General features: G+C 42.2%; 1 protein-coding gene across 1 annotated transcript in view; it reads left to right on the top strand.

The window, feature by feature from the left end:
* CYP26B1 (cytochrome P450 family 26 subfamily B member 1) overlaps positions 1-13,917 on the top strand; it is a 33,524-nt gene extending 19,607 nt beyond the window's left edge. Inside the window, exons 3-6 of the mRNA XM_088458479.1 lie at positions 7,406-7,681; positions 8,896-9,051; positions 12,308-12,589; positions 13,095-13,917. Of these exons, the coding sequence (XP_088314605.1) occupies positions 7,406-7,681; positions 8,896-9,051; positions 12,308-12,589; positions 13,095-13,487 (1,107 nt within the window). The 3' untranslated portion in view covers positions 13,488-13,917. The remainder of the gene's footprint in view (positions 1-7,405; positions 7,682-8,895; positions 9,052-12,307; positions 12,590-13,094) is intronic.
* The last annotated feature ends 6,013 nt before the right edge of the window (positions 13,918-19,930 follow it).

Below are 19,930 nucleotides of genomic sequence, written 5' to 3'. Positions count from 1 at the left end.
CTGTACATAAGGGGGAATGGCAGAACATACCGCCTGCTGCTGTCCAGGAACTTGTGGACCGTTTGCCAGTTATGGTGTCTGCAGTAATCACTGCACGTGGTGACCTACACAGTACTGACGTCACTAACACCTCACTGATCTATTTACTGTCAGTGTCCAATTACTTGTGTATACAGGTTGAATCTCCCATATCCAAATATTCCGGAATACTCTGAAATACTGAATTTTTATTGGCATGACTGAGATAGTGAAAGTTTTTTGCTTTTTGATCGTTCTATGTACACTAGCTTTGTTTAAGGCATAAAATTGTTAAAAATATTGTATAAAATTACCTTCAGGCTGTGTGTATAAGGTGTATATGAATTTCATCTATGTACACAAACTTTGTCTGAGCCACAAAAGTATTGAAAACATTGCATAAACTTACCTGCAGGCTGTGTGTATAAAGTGTATATAAACAAAAATAAATTCTGTGTTTAGCTTTGGGTCCCATTCCCAAGATATCTCATTATAGTATGCAAATATTCAAAAACACTGAATATTCCGATAATACCGCTGGTCCCAAGCATTTTGGATGTGGGAAACTCAACCTTATAATTGTATTATGATCAATCCCAGTGGTCAGGTCATGTTGGGGGGGGTGTAGTGTCATACAGTGGTGGCCAAAATTGCGGACACTTTTTGAAATTTGACTGTTTTTCAACTTCGAATGCTTATAAAAACTGTGACACTTCATGCAGTGCGATGATTCATATATCAAATGAAAGGAAATTTAATGCCGAATTCAACACAATAAACAGAGGTTAGATATTGGCATTACAAGGGAAGTTATGCAGTGAAAACAACACAAAGGGCTCTATTTACTACAATCCGCATATTGAATGCGGATTGTAATGTGATATTACCGAGTGAATTCGCATTGCGAATTCAGGCAATATCACAGGGATTTACTATAAATCCCTTGCAGGGACAGAGCTTGCGATAAAGCTCTGTCCCTGCGGATCCCATCCGCACTCTAGTCGCGGTATTGTCGGAAAAAATACCGTGACTAAGAGCCCGCGCATGCGCCGCTACCCCCACCGAGGCTAAGCCCCGCCTCCCTTCTTTACACTTACCTGCATCCTCCTGGCCTCCGGTGATCTTCTCCGGGCTTCCCGATCAGGTGATCTCCCTTACTGCTCTGGGGCCCGATCACCTCTGGGGCCCGATCACCTGATGACCGGGCCGCAGTGCACTGTGGGAGACCAGCTGACCGCAGAGGAGCTATCACCGGTCCCTGGATTCAGGTAAGTAAAAAAAAAAGGTTTCATTTTTTTTTCTTCTTTTTTTTACAGCAATCAGCTTGCGGTCTGTTTAGACCACACAGCTGATTACTGGTACCGGCTCCCGGCTCTGCTCTCCCCGTTAGAGCAGAGTGGGAGCCCGGTAACTGGGGGAGACCCTGGATAACGCCACCTCCCAGGTGGCGTTATTATCACAGGGCTTCCACCGGTATTTTTTTACAATTTATTTTTAGTAACTATGGTCGGATCACATTTCCCATTACAATTATGGGAAATGCGATCTGCTTTACTAAAAATAAGTGATACTTAGGGCTTGGAGTAGAATTTTACTAATTCTACTCCAATTGCCCTGTAATAACTACAGGTGAAACTAAAATAATGTGAAAAGGGTGTGAAAACACCCTTTTTCACTTTATTTTAGTAAAAATAATGTTAATAAATAGAGCCCTAAGGGTGAAATCCCTGTGTACTTATGATGTTACTGTTCTATCAGTATTTCGTTGGGTATCCTTTATTTTTCAAGACAGCAGCACAGCGATGTGTCATTGAGCCAACCAATGTTTGGAGCTCTTCCTTCTTTATTATGTGGTGCCATGAAACAATTATAGCCTGAATGAATTGTCTTTTATTGGATGGAGACCTCAGATGTAACAGTTTTTTCAAACAGAACCACAAATGTTCTATGGGGTTCAGGTCTGGGCTGTTTCCTGGCCATCCCAGCACCTGTATGTCATTCTCCGTGAACCCCTTTTTGCATGTCCGTGCAGTGTGGCAGGGAGCTGAATCCTGCTGGGAAAAAAATGGGGCATTATCTGGAAACAGATCCCTGATAGAAGGTAGAAGTTTTGGTTGTAGGATGGTGTCAATGTACTTTCTGCTGTTCAGTGTGCCATCTATGACATAAAGGCGGCCTCCAGCATCTGCTGTTATACATGCCCAGATCATAACACTTTTAGGATTCTTTGTTGTCGCTTGCATAAAATCTGGATCTACCTCTTCCCCGATGCGACGTCTCCGATATTTTCTCCCATCACTACCAAATTTCGATATCTTAGTTTCGTCACTCCATATCACTTGTTTCCACTGACCTTCTGCAATGTGTTCTTTTGCCCACTGTATTTGTTTCTGCTGCTGCTTTTTATTCAGCAATGGCTTTTTTCAGTGAATCCTACCTTTTAGGCCAACCTCCGTTAGTCTTCTCCGTTCCGCTCTTGCATTGACAAAAATATCAGATGCACTCAGGGCCTGATTCAGAGCCGGACGCACTGACCAGAGCGCTCGCTATACAGTGTAATAGATGTGTATTATGGTCATGTACAGTGGTCAGGACATGTTGGGGGTGTAGTGTCCTATGTCTATATACAGTGTAATAGATGTGTATTATGATCATGTACAGTGGTCAGGACATGTTGGGGGTGTAGTGTCCTATGTCTTTATACAGTGTAATAGATGTGTACTATGATCATGTACAGTGGTCAGGTCATGTTGGCGGTGTAGTGTCCTATGTCTGTGTATACAGTGTAATAGATGTGTATTATGATCATGTACAGTGGTCAGGACATGTTGGGGATGTAGTGTCCTATGTCTGTATACAGTGTAATAGATGTGTATTATGATCATGTACAGTGGTCAGGACATGTTGGGGGTGTAGTGTCCTATGTCTATATACAGTGTAATAGATGTGTATTATGATCATGTACAGTGGTCAGGACATGTTGGGGGTGTAGTGTCCTATGTCTATATACAGTGTAATAGATGTGTATTATGATCATGTACAGTGGTCAGGACATGTTGGGGGTGTAGTGTCCTATGTCTGTATACAGTGTAATAGATGTGTATTATGATCATATGCAGTGGTCAGGTCATGTTTGGGGGAGAGGGGGTTTCTGTATTGTCCTCTGTCTGTAAGATGTATTCAACACAGAACAATTTCTCCTGCCCCACAGAAAGTGGATTTGGATATTGCTTTCAGATGTTGGCAGTATGCATTATTACATAATTTTCATAACAGGATTTGGCTCCTGGGGATGTGTGTGAAGAGCAGGCCTCTCTCAACAAAATATATTGGCTGTTCAGTTGCTGTTCTACTGAAATAACCACACGGAACTAGTCGGCGATGCAGCCTCTTTCTAAGTGATTTTATATTACAGGATAACTTTTTAGAATTTGCTGTGAAACTGCCATACTTTGTATTTTTTAAATTTAATTTAAATTTGAGTTCAAATGGTGTCCCACCATCCGAAAACACGCCTCAGGTCGCCATCTTGCTTTAGAGTGCAGACTTTTGGTTGTATTCATTATATTAAATATAACAAGAGGAAAGAAAAAAAATCAACGTTACCTTTAGGAAAAACAATTCCACAGATATTTAATGTTTCCTCCTCTAAACTGCTGAACACGGAAATTACTGTCCAATGAAAGAGCGTTTGTGTAATGATAGACGCTGTGATAGTGTTATATTATTGCATGGACAGTAAATAATGTCCATTCTTTTAATACAATATATTTTTCTTTTATCATGTCCTTGTTGCCACCAGTCTGTAGGATAACCCAATGGTCATGTAAATGTAGCATAGCAATTAATGGGGAACTAATAACATCATTCAGGGTAACTGCGCCCCCAGAAATATTGCCTCAGCCTGAGTCAGAGATTTTTGCAAAGCCAATACTTACGCAGATCCAGCAATTGTTTGCCAGTGCGCATAAGTCACACTGCATTGCGATTGCACTCGTACAGAGAAACCACATGCAAAGTGGGTACAGGTAGTCAGCGTTTGGGGGTACTTAGAAAAACAGGCGTGCTGGACCGTTTACACGCCGTTTCATAGACATGCATAATTTAGCCCTTGTGATCGCCTTCATTGCATGAGAGCCCTCAGCGTGGCAGGAGAGCAGCAGTGCTTGTGGCTAGTTAGACTTGACTTGCAAGCCGTGTGACTGCCCGATGTGCGTTGATGTTTATGCCGTTGGAAGGATATGAGAATGCAGCAATGGGCGTCCCAATGCTCGACTGTGCTTGGGAAGAGATTAGCATATTTTAACAACTGCGATCCGTGAGAGGATGCAGCTGCGATTCCATTAGCTTAAGTCTCGGAATCAGACCCCTAGTCCGCTGCTACAGGTTACAATGGCACTCTGAGATGTGGCCGGGATCTCCTCTGCATTGTTGTATGATGCTGAGGGAGCAGCTGCGAGTTTTCCCATCAGTCCTCCTGTCGCAGAACGCTGTGGGATTGGGAGACATCGTGCATAATAGGGCGCAGAGCACTGTAGCCAGCGTGACACAGAATTCCTGCTAATTTCAGCTTCTCCTCCTGGAGTTTGCAGGTGCTTCATAGTATAACTCTAGACAAGGTGTTACATTGACAGCACAGACATGATTATACCATTACATGACTGCTTTCTGTGCCCTTTACCCCGATGCCTTTGGTGAAAAGAATTCCATGGTAGTGAGTAGAAGAGAGCATTGCGCAGTAGTGAGTAGAAGAGAATTGCACAGTAGTGAGTAGAAGAGGGCATTGCATGCTAGTGAGAAGAGCATTGAGTAGTAGAGAGCATTTTACATTAGTGAGAAGAGAGCATTGGACACTAGTGAGTAGAAGAGAGCATTGGACTCTAGTGAGTAGAAGAGAGCATTGGACACTAGCGAGTATAAAAGAGCATTGGACACTAGTGAGTAGAAGAGAGCATTGGACACTAGTGAGTAGAAGAGAGCATTGGACACTAGTGAGTAGACGAGGCCATTGGACACTAGTGAGTAGACGAGGCCATTGGACACTAGTGAGTAGACGAGGCCATTGGACACTAGTGAGTAGACGAGGCCATTGGACACTAGTGAGTAGACGAGGACATTGGACACTAGTGAGTAGACGAGGACATTGGACACTAGTGAGTAGACGAGGACATTGGACACTAGTGAGTAGACGAGGACATTGAACACTAGTGAGTAGATGAGGACGTTGGACACTAGTGAGTTGAAGAGGGCATTGGACACTAATAAGTAGAAGAGGACATTGAACACTAGTAAGTAGAAAAGGGCATTGGACACTAGTAAGTAGTAGAGGGCATGGTTAGTGCACCTTTTATGATACCAAGGGCCTGATACTGAGTTTCACGCAAGTCATCTGTATGGTCATTATGTGTACGTCTGTCCATATGGAGGAAATTTGCACAGCTTGCTCGTACTTGTCTATGCCTGCTTCCGGAGAGTGCGCAGTGTGACTGAAAACATGCAAGATACACTCTGCAAACATGCGCGACTTCAACTTTGCATCAGACACCAAAGGTTTACCAGTATACGATGCCCAGGGCAATAGATGATAAAAGCAGGAAAACGGGGACAGAGCTTGAGTAAGACTCTATATAGTCCTAGGCAAGATACTTCCTTTATAAAAAAAAAAACTCTGGTAAGACACTTGCAGTCTCAGCTGCCTACTTACACCTGTGCCAGGGAGACCTAGGTTACTTGTGTATGATAGAAAAAATTAGCCAAAAAATTACAAAAGGGTGAGCACAAGCAAGTATTTAAAAATAGGCATGCTCTTACTGTTAGTTCCACAGGAGCTGGTAGTTTGCTTGCAGATTATAAAGAAAAAAAACCCGAACATAATACTGGCAGAGCAAAAGCATAATGCCAAATCAATATCTAACATTGCATTAAATAAACTTTTTTTTAAAAATGTAAGTATTTACCTTTTTATAACTTTTAAATGGAAATAAATATTGGTCATCATTTACCTTTTAAACACTCCTTCTTCACTTAGTTTACTGAATAATTAGTCTTCAAATCATGTAATTCAGACATGCTGGAAATGTCTAGTGCAAAACTAATAATATACTAATATAAAACTAATTTAGCTTTGCCTTAGGGTACCGTCCAAAAGAGTTGCAATTTCTGTTTGAAACAGCGCAGCAAACAATTTGGCACTTTAAGAACATACCGGAAATTAATCACAGCTGGCACCAAGTATCCAAGTTGTAATGTCCTGAAAAATCAATTGGCAGCTAGGAATGTACACAGTAGTCTTGTAGTTTGAGCAATTCATGAAAGATACACTAGAGGGCGCACTTCTTGCATTTTACACATAACAGGCACTAGTGGATACTTTTCTGTTTTTTTTTTCCTGATGTACAAATGAATGTGTTAATTGTAGAAGGTTTTGCTTGATTTGAAGTGTCTCAAGTGGCTATGCATGGCTTAACAAGCATTGACTGTAAATATAATACATAGTTATTCTGAGGCGGTGAGTTCCTATTTTAGCAGTTGGGACACAGATCATCTTCCGAGTTGCTTGAGAGCAATGTAGTTTAGTTATGGGTTAATTTGTCCAATATTTCTACAAACCAAAAAAAAGTTAAACTTGCTATGCACCTTCAGATCACTTTCATTCACGCAACACCAATAACTTGTACTGCAAACCATGTTAGTATCCTCGCTTAACCCCTTGCTTCTCAGCCAAATATTTATATAATCAGGCAGAGTTGGTTATTTCAGTTGCTATGTGCAAGAAACTTTGTGTCCCCTCCGATGCACCATACAGACAGCTAGAGAGCACAGATGCCAGATGAGTCAGTGCATGTTGTAAATGTTGCAGAGTGCCTCGTGCCTCCTTCGTACACTTAGTGAAACGAAAGGGTGAGCTATCGTGCAGCCCACAAAACGGTTTCCACTGTTCAGCACAGGTAACAGGTGCCCTATTATGCAGATTACGAGATGTCTAGCCGTCGTGTACAGGTGCCGCTCCGCTATGTAACGGCTGAAAGCTGCAGAGGTGTTAACTTACAAAAAAACTTGGTAAACAGAAGTATTGGGAGAATGGGGATTCAGCCAGGAAAGTCTTACATGTACCGCACCGACGGCTGCTGACTTCTGGGGAAATTCTCAAATTCACACATTGCTTGTGTTTCCTACCAGCTCAGACTGACAGGTTTCTTACCTTATTATTCTTGCTGAGAGACGTCCAGCTATTGCCCATGTTATACTCTTGGCCTCCGCAGTTGCCAAGTAACTCTGGGTGAAGAGTCCCAGCCTCTGTCTGCAATAAGTGTAGCAACGGTTATTGATTTTGTCATGTTGATTTTTTTCTGCTATAGTGACAAATTGTATTATTTATCTCCTGAAGGTGTTCTCTAAAATCTTCAGCCATGAGGCACTAGAGACCTACCTCCCAAAAATACAGCTGGTGATCCAGGACACGTTGAGGCTTTGGAGCAGTCACCCGGAGCCTATCAGTGTCTACTGTGAGGTGCAGAAGCTGACCTTCCGTATGGCCATCCGAGTCCTGCTAGGGTTCAGGCTGTCTGATGAGGAACTTAGCCATTTGTTCCGGGTCTTTCAGCAGTTCGTCGAGAACGTCTTCTCCTTGCCGGTGGATCTGCCGTTCAGTGGTTACCGAAGGGTAAGTTACCTGCTATCCTTATTTCATATCACAATCCATGAATGATGTTAATACTTCATTGCTTTAGGAAATACAGTATGTTGTAGATCTCAAATTTTATTGTCTTATGTTACCAGCCATATAGTTGTGTGAGTTTCCAAAGAATATCACCCCATGGTAATGTTCTATAGATTGCAGGGCGGAATTATATGGGGTGCTGTGGAGCCTGGTGGTAAGGAGGGCCTTGCAAAGTCGGGTTGTCCCCACCTCTGAAGCCCCTGCTTCCCCGAGGCCCTGCACACAGGGCTAAGAAAGTGACACTGAGCAAGTGATCAATATTACAGAGCAATACCGAGAATTGCACACAGGGCTATGGAAGTGGCACTGAGCAGGTCATCAATATTACAGAGCAATACTGAGAATTGCACACAGGGCTATGGAAGTGGCACTGAGCAGGTCATCAATATTATAGAGCAATACTGAGAATTGCACACAAGGCTATGGAAGTGGCACTGAACAGGTCATCAATATTAGAGCAATACTGAGAATTGCACACAAGGCTATGGAAGTGGCACTGAGCAGGTCATCAATATTACAGAGCAATACTGAGAATTGCACACAAAGCTATGGAAGTGGCACTGCGCAGGGACACATTTTTACAAACCTCAGCAGTCTGGAAATGAGATACAGTGGCTTATTATATAATGCTTCTTTACGTTCTTCCTTCTCTCATGCTTTTGTCCTGCAAGGGGAATTCATTATCTTATTATTATATATTGCCCACAAAAGAAGCTTCTTCATCAGAATGATCTCATTCCCCACAGATGACTGATGGCTGAAACCAATACATTTTTTAAATTTAGGATTTAGCCAAATTCCGCTTAAGTCATGGAACTTAGAAACGTATTTTGTTTCGTCCTCACCTACTGTGTGAAAAACCTGCTGTTTTATTGGGTTTTAGGGCAGTGCGAGAAGTGAGAGCGGAGGCTGAGAGAATTTCTGATGCCTCGTAAATGGTAATACTGTGCAAGTCGCTGGCGCTTTCAGCAAAGGTCGTGCAGGCTGTTGTGTCATGTTTTCACATGACGAACCTGGATATAACAATAAATCATTTTCATCATGACATCTCTACCTGCATTATAAATAATTTTATTTTGTATATGTATGTATGTATGTATGCGTGTCTTATGGAGAACATCCTGGCACGGTCGTCATGGTTCTCTCTTTTTGAATAGGGTATCCGAGCGCGCGAGACCCTACTCACGGGACTGGAGAAAGCTATTCAGGAGAAGCTGCAGAACACTCAAGGGAAGGACTATACGGATGCTCTGGATGTGTTGATTGAGAGTGGGAAGGAACACGGCAATGAGCTGACTATGCAGGAACTGAAGGTGAGTGTGGTTCCATGCAGACCAGCAGTTTTCCGTGCGATTCACATCCATTGGAAGACTCAATTACACAGGGGCTGATGCATAGTCACAGTACAATGCCAGTGTGCTTATCGTGTCCTGCGTGATTTCGCTCTGCAGAATACCTGAAGCTGAACCCATGCATATGCCCCTTTGCAGACCCACACGCATTTTACACATGTCAAAACCTTAAGACCGGAGTGGGAGAACAGGAGAGAGAAGGGGCGTTCTCACATAGGTCTAGTCATAAGAATAGGACTCCTGCAGAGCAGCAAGTACACGTCTGTTAGATGACGTCCTACAGGGCAAGCGTGATTACACACTGATGACCATCTCTGTCGCTCTCGTGAGATCCACGGGCCAGGAATGGGTCTCAGGACGCAGGTACCCCATATATCCTTGCCTGAGACTCCCTGGCTTCTGGAGAATGGGCGGGAGATTAGTTAGTTCAGTGCTGGATGCGGATCTAGTTACATCATATGGTGGTAATGGCAGAGGAACCATTGACATGTTGAGAATTCATGCCCAGGCCACTTGGCCATTGCCCAGGTACATTTCTGTGCCAAGTACCCAGACTGCTTGTTGAACTCCAGCTACTGAAAAAAGACTGAGCAAACAGATGCTATCGCAGAGCAGGAAGCCGCTTCACGGAGAGCAGGTGTTTGTCTTTAGAGCAATGGAGCATCATGTGACGTCTGCCTCACCTGCATCGTTCATGTTTCACACCTAAAGTGTACACGTCATCTACTGTACGTAGCGTGCAGCTGCCGCGTGGCGGCCTGAACCGATAATCATGAATATACACTATCAATCAAAAGTTTGGGGTCACCCAATTTCGTGTTTTACATGAAAACTGACTTTTATTTATCAAATGAGTTGCAAAATGATAGAACATATAGTCAAGACATTGGCAAGGTTAGAAATATTGATTTTTATTTGAAATAATTTTGTCCTTCAAACTTTGCTTTCGTCAAAGAATGCTCCTTTTGCAGCAATTACAGCATTGCAGACCTTTGGCATTCTAGCTGTTAATTTGATGAGGTAAACTGAAGAAATTTCACCCCACGCTTCCTGAAGCATCTCCCACACTTTGGATTGGCTTGATGGGCACTTCTTGCATACCATACGGTCAAACTGCTCCCACAACAGCTCAATGGGGTTGAGATCTGGTGACTGCGCAGGTCACTCCATTACAGACACAATACCAGCTGCCTGCTTCTTCCCTAAATAGTTCTTTCATAATTTGGAGGTGTGCTTTGGGTCATTGCCCTTTTGGAGGAAGAAACTGGCTCCAATCAAGCGCTGTCCACAGGGTATGGCATGGCGTTGCAAAATAGAGTGATAGCCTTCCTTATTCAAAATCCCTTTTACCTTGTAGAAATCTCCCACTTTACCAGCACCTAAGCTGCCCCAGACCATCACATTACCTCCACCATACTTGACAGATGGCATCAGGCACTCTTCCAGCATCTTCTCACTTGTTCTGCGTCTCACAAATGTTCTTCTGTGTGATCCAAACACCTCAAACTTCGATTCATCTGTCCATAACACTTTTTCCCAATCTTCCTCTGTCCAATGTCTGTGCCCAAATTAATCTTTTCCTTTTATTGGCCAGTCTCCGATATGGCTTTTTTTTTGCCACTCTGCATAGAAGGCCAGCATCCCGGAGTCGCCTCTTCACTGTAGACGTTGACACTGGCGTTTTGCGGGTACCATTTCATGAAACTGCCAGTTGAGGACTTGTGAGGCATCTATTTCTCAAACTAGAGACTGTAATGTACTTGTCTTCTTGCACAGTTGTGCACCGGGGCATCCCACTTCTCTTTCTGCTCTGGTTAGAGGCTGTTTGTGCTGTTCTCTGAAGGGAGTAGTACATACCGTTGTAGGAAATGTTCAATTTCCTTCAACGGTATGCAATTTCTCGCATATAATAGCCTTCATTTCTAAGAACAAGAATAGACTGTCGAGTTTCATATAAAAGTTCTCTTTTTCTGGCCATTTGGAGAGTATAATCGAATCCACAAATATGATGCTCCAGATACTCAACTAGTTCAAAGGAATGCCAGTTTTATAGCTTCTCTATCGAGCAAACCTGTTTTCAGCTGTGCTAACATAATTGCACAAGGGTTTTTCTAATCATCTATTAGTCATCTAACGTGCTTAGCAAACACAATGTACCATTACAACACTGGAGTGATGGTTGCTGGAAATGGGCCTCTATACACTTCTGTAGATATTCCTTTTAAAAACCAGACGTTTGCAGCTAGTATAGTCATTTACCACATTAACAATGTATAGAGTGTATTTCTGGTTAATTTAATGTTATCTTCATTGAAAAAAACAGTGCTTATCTTTCAAAAATAAGGACATTTCTAAGTGACCCCAAACTTTTGAACGGTAATAAGTACTAGAATCTAGTGAGCCACCTTACTGCTTGTGAATAGTTACCCTGCATTGCCCACAAAACGACTGTTTCCATGGTGTGTAGGCAGTGGGGGCGCTTTACAAAATTAGTCAACGGAGATAATGTAAAAAGGCAAAATTTTCAGTTAGATCTACCAGCCGGACCCCCATGTTGCTCGGTGTGTGTGAAAGTACAATATAGAGAATTTTGAATATAAGCCTTGTATTAATATTCGGTGGACCCACCATACTGCTTGTCTAATTGAGTCAGCATTATATATTCCAGTACCATAGACTGAAATGAAAAAGCACTCCCTCTACTCTCTTAATTATCAGGGAATTGTATGATGCAACATCTTATGATGTTCATTCTAGGCCCGACGAGGGGCAGGGTGGGGACCGTAAAAAAATGGCACTGTGCGCACCCCGAGTAGGGGGTGTGGTCACGAGAAATGGGGGCGTATTCTTAAGACACTCCCCCTTTTCATAACTCTTGGGGGGGGGGGTCTTGCCCAGCACTTACAAACATGCTGGGCTGCCCCCAAGCTCTCACCTCACTGTGATCGATGCCTCTTTTCATAGGCGGTGAGAGCTGCACTGCAACACTGCGGCCCATGGGTGGTGACAGCACCCGGCAGGCTGGTTCAGGAGGGCACCACGATAAGGGCAGAGCGCATTTTGCCATCGCTAATACAGCCTAGCGGGAACACTATCTTAGTTGTAAATTTGTTTGCTAGAAGGGTGGTAAAATATGCATTGCCGCAAAGCGCGGATTTCAGTAAGGAGACACAGATTTCCCTGACAGCTTCATGTTTTTTTTTTTGCCCTCGCACAGGATGGAACCCTGGAACTGATATTTGCAGCATATGCGACCACTGCTAGTGCCAGCACGTCTCTCATTATGCAGCTGCTCAAGCACCCGGCTGTCCTAGAGAAGCTGAGGGAGGAACTGCGAGGTAACGGCATCCTTCACAACGGCTGTGTCTGTGAGGGCGCGCTACGTGTGGACACCATCAGCAGTCTGCATTACCTGGACTGCGTCATCAAGGAGCTTCTGAGGCTTTTCAGTCCTATCTCCGGGGGATACCGGACGGTGTTGCAAACCTTTGAGTTGGACGTAAGTACTTTGAAATAGATTTTTACAGGTTGATATCGGTTGCAGACGCAAGGAGCCATCAGAAATCTTTAAAGTTAAAAGAGGACAAGCTTTTGTTAATAAACCTCAACTGGAATAACCAAAGTTGACAGACGGCTGCTAAGCTTTGGTGGTTATACTATTCAGGAGTTATTCACAATTTATATTTAAAAATCAGAAGATGCTGCCTTCAGTCTTACACACTGTTTTTGCTTGTGGGGTGTTACTAGTACATCCACATCCAGGTACACCAGTCCATTGACATGGCTCCTTACTAACTAAGCACATATATATTGATATAGAAAAAGAACGTTCAATGCAGATAACAGAGCACCATATGTGCTGATTCGTCTCCTAATATTGTTAATTATTTGATATTCAGAATAGATTTAATAAGTTTAGTAGTTGCACGGTTTTCTTCCCCTACTTATATTTTGCCCATACCTGCTGACGTCCTAATAGCGACTATTTGTTTTCCAATGTACAGGGTTTCCAAATTCCAAAAGGGTGGAGTGTTTTGTACAGCATCCGGGACACACATGACACAGCTCCAGTCTTCAAGGATGTTGATGTCTTTGACCCAGATCGTTTTGGATCCGACCGCACAGAAGACAAAGATGGCAGGTTCCATTATCTACCATTTGGTGGTGGAATACGGAACTGTCTGGGCAAACAATTGGCCAAGCTCTTCTTGAAGACCTTGGCGATAGAATTGGCCAGCATGAGCAGGTTTGAGCTGGCAACCAGGACTTTCCCAAAAATTATGCCAGTCCCTGTGGTCCATCCAGCTGAGGAACTGAAGGTCAGGTTTTTCGGACTCGATTCCAACCAAAATGAAATCGTGACAGAGACAGAAGCCATGCTGGGTGCTACAGTGTAGCCTTCAACATCTTTGTACTTTTTTTTTTTTTTCATTATGGAGAAGGCAAAAAATGGAAGATAAGCACACAGTCAAAAATCAAAGCTAGACCGTAACCACCAAGAATAATATATCCACAATACTAACAAGTATACCGAGCCACCAAATCATGAATATATCTCTGTGGAATGTTTAACTTAAATATATTAGCATATATACACACTAAGTGACAAAAAAATGGATTCAGGTCCCATATTTATGAATCTTGCTGCAGAGAAGGATGTGGAGGACACCAGCCGCAGAATGACTTGACATAAGCATTTGTAGAGAGCTGGTCAATCTTACTGATGAGGGATTATCGGGTGGTCTTCAACTGTTTACAAGTTGACCTCCCCCTAAAGTTGCTTTTTTTTTTTTTTTTTACATTATTCCAAAAGTTGTTTCAGTGTTACACACATCAGGGATACCACGGTTTTCCTACTGCTATTGCTAGACCTGCCTTATTTTATTGTCTATGACAAAAAACTTTTTGACTAAAGCTTGTAATGTCGGGTTGATGTCTGCTAAGTGAATGTTAAGTGTTAACTTTGAAACCGTAATGGTCAAGATCTAGAATGCATGACCCGACAATATCACTGGAATCAATGTTCTTTCCAACAAGGTCGACGTTATTTAAGATGAAGCTAAAGGTGGACACCACTGATAGATCTTCTACCTGTCCCATTAATGTACTTTAACTAGCAGAATGGTTGGTCAAAGTGGTCTTCAGCCTGAATTCAGCTAGTGTTTATAATAATGAGTTAAAATTCTCAAATCATCTGCACTAGTGAGTGGGCAAATCAGATGAGACTGGCACTTGATACAAGAGGCTGATATAAATATATACAGTGCAACTGTCGGATGTCAATGCCGCTGTGCCCATCAACAAAATGCATATAGATCACATGAAAAATTTCAGATAAATGACTCATATGTTCAAAGATCTCTAATTTTAGAGGCCAGTGCCTTATATCGCATTATACACAGTCTACTTTTTCTTGTTCCATGTAGTAGGACTCTAGATCCCTCCCATAGATCTGTTCACCAGCTACGAGCCCTAGGACATATTAACCCAGAGGTTCCCAAATGCGGTCCTCACGGCTCACCAACAGTTCAGGTTTTAGAGATATCCATGGTTGATCACAGGTTGTTAAATCAAACTGACTGAGGTACTGTACTTATTAAGTCACCTTGGCTTAACCAAGGATATCTCTAAAATCTGAACTGTTGTCGAGCCCTGAGGGCCGTGTTTGGGAACCTCAGTATCAACCTGATAATCTTCATCTGCTTCATTCTATTCAAGTCACCAAAACACGTTTGACAGATCAGTTGACTTTTATTTGTTGGCCCATCAAAAATGTTCCTTCTACGCAGCTTTGGTTGGAGTAGGCAAGATTCAAATTATTTTTGCACGTTTTTTTTGTTTAGCTTCTTCTATAACATTGACCATGTAATTTAACAATTACATGGTCAAAGTGCGGAGGACCCGTTCAGATATGTATAGTATTGCACAGACGTAGCAACTAAATGCCGGTCTGAAGACACACAGCATTGGATTAACATCACGACCATCATTTGCAATGTTTCCAGCATCGGCCATTTTACATTTACTGGTCGCCTCCTGCCGCTTGCGAGGCCAGTTGATTTGCATTCTAACGCAGACCCTGGTCTCATTAATCCCGAAATAACGGGCGTTTCCATGAACACCCCCTCCCTGCCTCCACACAGCCGCAACATGTCAATCAAGCCCAGAGTGAAATATTTGATGGCCTGGCATTAATAGTTTAGAATATGGAGATGCTTGGACGTCTGCAGAGTAGATACAGGCCACAATGTCTGCTGTACTACAGTTCTCAGCCTGCCTAAAGGTGCGGCCGATTAAACCTAACAGGGGTTCTGTAATGCTTGCATCCTCCTGCGGGACTGTTGCTATGCATTCTGTAAAGTCTAATCTCATGTTTAAGCTATCATATCTATGGTTAAACTGTAGTAGAAAGTCTCAGTATTAACCCATGGTTGTCCTGAGGCAAGCACTCAATTGCCGTCTTGCAGAAGAAATTTTAAAAATGATGTGGTCAGAAAACTTTAGTCTGTTCTTTTAGACTGAACAGGATAATAATGCACTTTGTCTGAGACAATTTGTATTTCTGTGTCCCTGTACCCAGAGTGAGCCTGGATTCATAGGTGTGTGGATATTTTGTTAGGTAATACTACAGTAAGCTAGATAACTGTCCTCGTAACAATGGGGCAGATTTTATATGGAAATATCACAGTCACTGGAGCACAAACCTTTATGCTACCCTGTGTATTATTTATATACTATTTATTCACTCTATATATAAATATATATATATATATATATAAAATAAATAAATAGAAAAGCAGGTGGGGTTAATACATATCAGTCCCTGTGCTTTCAGTGGTATCTTGAAAATTGCTTGTTAATTCCCCACCGAAATACTCTGAAGAGGTGCCGCATTTAGTGCAGATTTATAAGCTGAGTATCCAGGGGATGGAAACACTTATTTCTTCTTCTTTTATTGTTCAAAGTGTCATTTATTATCAGTAAACACTTACTGGGCACATTAATGTAAAAATGTTCTGCGCTCTCATCCTAACAAGTGGTTTCTTTAGAAGGACCAAATATTAGAAGCTCAGAGGTTATATGCAGCTACATATATCTTAATATCTATGTAGTTTTATATGATAGAGAGATATAACATATGTGTGTCTTGTTTATCATTTTCACCAGCAAGCCCCTCAACCCACTGCCGTAATAAACGCCCACCCTGTGGCACCAGCAAATATTACGGCTTCCTGACGCTACTTAAAAAAAAAAAAAACACCATTCCTGGCCGTGAACTTGTCTAGAATATCATTAAACCATGGTCCTGCAATAGATTTGCAGATTAAGCACTTTGAATACCAATCTTTATTTTTTTTTTTTTAATGTTACTATATTTTATATGCAACATTCACTGACATTGTCACCAGCCCCGTCTGACTTTATAAACTATTATAAGTGCTATTTTTTTATATTTCAAATAGATATTTAGTATTTTTTTGCCCCTCTTGTTGTTAAATAATTGTTATTTAGTAAAGTATGATTTGCCTGTATTTGTAAACATTGTTCAGATATTCTGTTTATATAGCTGTCATGTTTAATAAGAGAAGCACTTGTGTTATTGTATTATTATTTTTTTGGTTATGAATTTATGTCCCACGACATGTCTTTTGTATGTAATGTGGTTTACGATGAATGTATATAATATTATGTGACATATAATAAAATTTAAAAAAGTTGTGATTTTTTTTTTTCTATCTTAAAATAATCATTACAGCAATTTTATAGAGTTCCATAATAAAAGGCTGAAAAGATGAAAGGCGGTGTTTTTGTTCTTTGTTGTGTTTATCATCACAGTGTCACAGATGTTTTTATGGTTTCAGTTGTTACATTTTTGGATTTACTTATGATACACGTCTAAGTTGATAACCACTTAAATCATCACCCTAAAAGCACACGTCATGCTAGTCTCGCTGTCATTAGTACTTCTAGCTGGCCATTCATTGTACACAGCCATAAAAGCAATGCTGGGACCTGTATTATTTGTTTACAGTCAAAAATCTGTCTGAACATTTCAATGAGAGGTGCTCAATGATCTCCAGAGCCGTAACTAGACTTTATGGTGCCCTGTGCCAGAAAGAGCATTGGTGCCCCCCTCATTTTTCAAAGGGACATAATGCACCCAAAAAAGGGCCATGGCTTCATGGGGAAGGGCCAGGGAAGAGATAGGGGAGACCAGGAAATGCTGGGGATGAAATAAGAGGAAGCTACAAGCAAGAATGATAATAAACAGAATTTGACAGGACCAAACAGCGCCCCCTGACCTGTGGTGCCCTGTGCGATGGCACCGGCCGCACTACCCTAGCTACGGCCCTGATGATCTCTAAAACTTTGCCGTAAAGTTGGGATTAGTCATTGTATAGTGGATGTTACACTTTGATGTTGTGACTGAATGAGAGGTACGTATTAGATCCACATGGAGGAGGCGAATGTTAGAAATTTGTGCATTGGCCGACATTTTGATTTCTTGCAAAACACAAACTGACTTTTACTGCTCCCCACCACAGTCCTTCATCTTCGAGATGTAAAGTGCATATTGAACCTTACCCAAACCTCCTTGTCTGTCCTTGTGTAAAGAGCCTGCTATTTACCCTCTTATAGTTTGCATTTTAATTACTATAACAGCAATTTTCCAAAGATTTCTGACGGAGCTAGCACAAAGTGGGTTTTGTCTGAAGTCGATGCACTGGCTGGCTGGGCTAGTGCAGGGGCTGGTGAGTGGAGGTTTCTCTGGTGCTTGACCGCAGGCTCTGAATCCATTTCCCTTTTTCATGCTGAAAATATATGGAAACGACGCCACATCTGGGTTACGGTCCAGAAGCAACACACATCACAGCAGGTGTTCCCCTCTGCATGCTATTCTTGGACTTTTTGTAACCTCTGTGATTTTCAGTTTCAAATAATAAACGACATTTTTTTTTTCCCCTGCAGAAACCCAATACTGAGTATCGTGTGTGTATGTATGTGTGTGGGTGGATATACTACTAGGTGTTTCTGTTCTACCAAATATCCAGAATAACAGAACTTAATTTCTATAAATCTGAAAATAGTGACGGCAGCCAAGATTACCTGTTACAACAATGTAAGTCGTTATGTAAGTGTGAAGGTTGCAGCCTTGCAGATTAGTATAACAAAACATATATACCATCCTGTTCCATGTACTGACGACTTTCTGCTGCATTCAATGCCAGTGACTGCACCGTAAATGGATCTGATAGTGCACCTTCTATAGGGATCAAGGGTGCCTATTGTCAGTACACTCACATTTGGGGCAGTCACTTGCCATACCAAAAACAGTAATGGCTGGATTCAGGTCCATGCAGCATACAAACAAGTGCATATAGTGACAGTGCGGTTACATAGAGGTTTGTGATCAGACCCGTTCCGGTCATCAGGCAGCATACAACAAGTGTATATAGTGACAGTGCGGTTACATAGAGGTCTCTGTATTCAGACCCGTTCCAGTCATCAGGCAGCATACAACAAGTGTATATAGTGACAGTGCGGTTACATAGAGGTCTTTGTGATCAGACCCGTTCCAGTCATCAGGCAGCATACAACAAGTGTATATAGTGACAGTGCGGTTACATAGAGGTCTCTGTATTCAGACCCGTTCCAGTCATCAGGCAGCATACAACAAGTGTATAAAGTAACAGTGCGGTTACATAGAGGTCTCTGTATTCAGACCCATTCCAGTCATCAGGCAGCATGCAACAAGTGTATATAGTGACAGTGCGGTTACATAGAGGTCTCTCTGATCAGACCCGTTCCAGTCATCAGGCAGCATACAACAAGTATATATAGTGACAGTGCGGTTACATAGAGGTTTGTGATCAGACCTGTCCCAGTAACCGTGCAGCATACAAACAAGTGTATATAGTGACAGTGCGGTTACATAGAGGTCTCTGTGATCAGACCTGTCCCAGTAACCGTGCAGCATACAAACAAGTGTATATAGTGACAGTGCGGTTACATAGATGTCTCTGTGATCAGACCCGTTCCAGTCACCATGCGGCATACAACAAGTGTATATAGTGACAGTGCAGTTACATACAGGTCTTTGTGACCAGACCCGTTCCAGTCATCAGGCAGCATACAACAAGTGTATATAGTGACAATGCGGTTACATAGAGGTCTCTGTGATCAGACCCGTTCCAGTCATCAGGCAGCATACAACAAGTGTATATAGTGACAGTGCGGTTACATAGAGGTCTCTGTGATCAGACCGGTTCCAGTCACCGTGCAGTGATGGCAGATAATGGTGTCTATGGTACACATTACATGTAAAATAAGTGCTATGCATAGTTCATCCCTAATATTTATATTACTCTTAAATCCTCCCCTTTTATTATTATGCACAGTATGGCGTTAGTGCCCAGCCAGGATTCTTCGGATATTGTACCCAGCTGGCTATACACTTATTCCACACAATACTGCCCGCATTTGACCAACAGTGCCCTCATATATTGTGCCCATCAGTACCCACATATACCCTGTACCCCACATGTCCAGCAATACCCACATATACTATGCCCAGCAGAACTCACATATGCACTGTGCCCAGCAATACATGTACACAATGTGCCCACCAGGGTCCACATAGACTGTTCATTAAACACTGTGCCCACATTTATAATGGCATCCGGTCTTTAGGTCTACATTGTCTAGATAGACAGTGTTTAGGTAGACAATGGAAGATAGACAGGCATTAGAAAGACAGGGACAGAAGGTCGACAGGGTCTGAAGGTCGACACACTAAAGGTTGACTGGTGACAAGGTCGACAGGGAAGGTCAACAGGTA

Source organism: Taudactylus pleione, unplaced genomic scaffold (assembly GCF_031769625.1).
Source record: "Taudactylus pleione unplaced genomic scaffold, aTauple2 ptg000837l, whole genome shotgun sequence".
Lineage (NCBI taxonomy): Eukaryota > Metazoa > Chordata > Amphibia > Anura > Myobatrachidae > Taudactylus > Taudactylus pleione.
The sequence above is the reverse complement of the archived record's forward strand: the minus strand, read 5'-3'. Positions and strand labels throughout refer to the sequence as shown.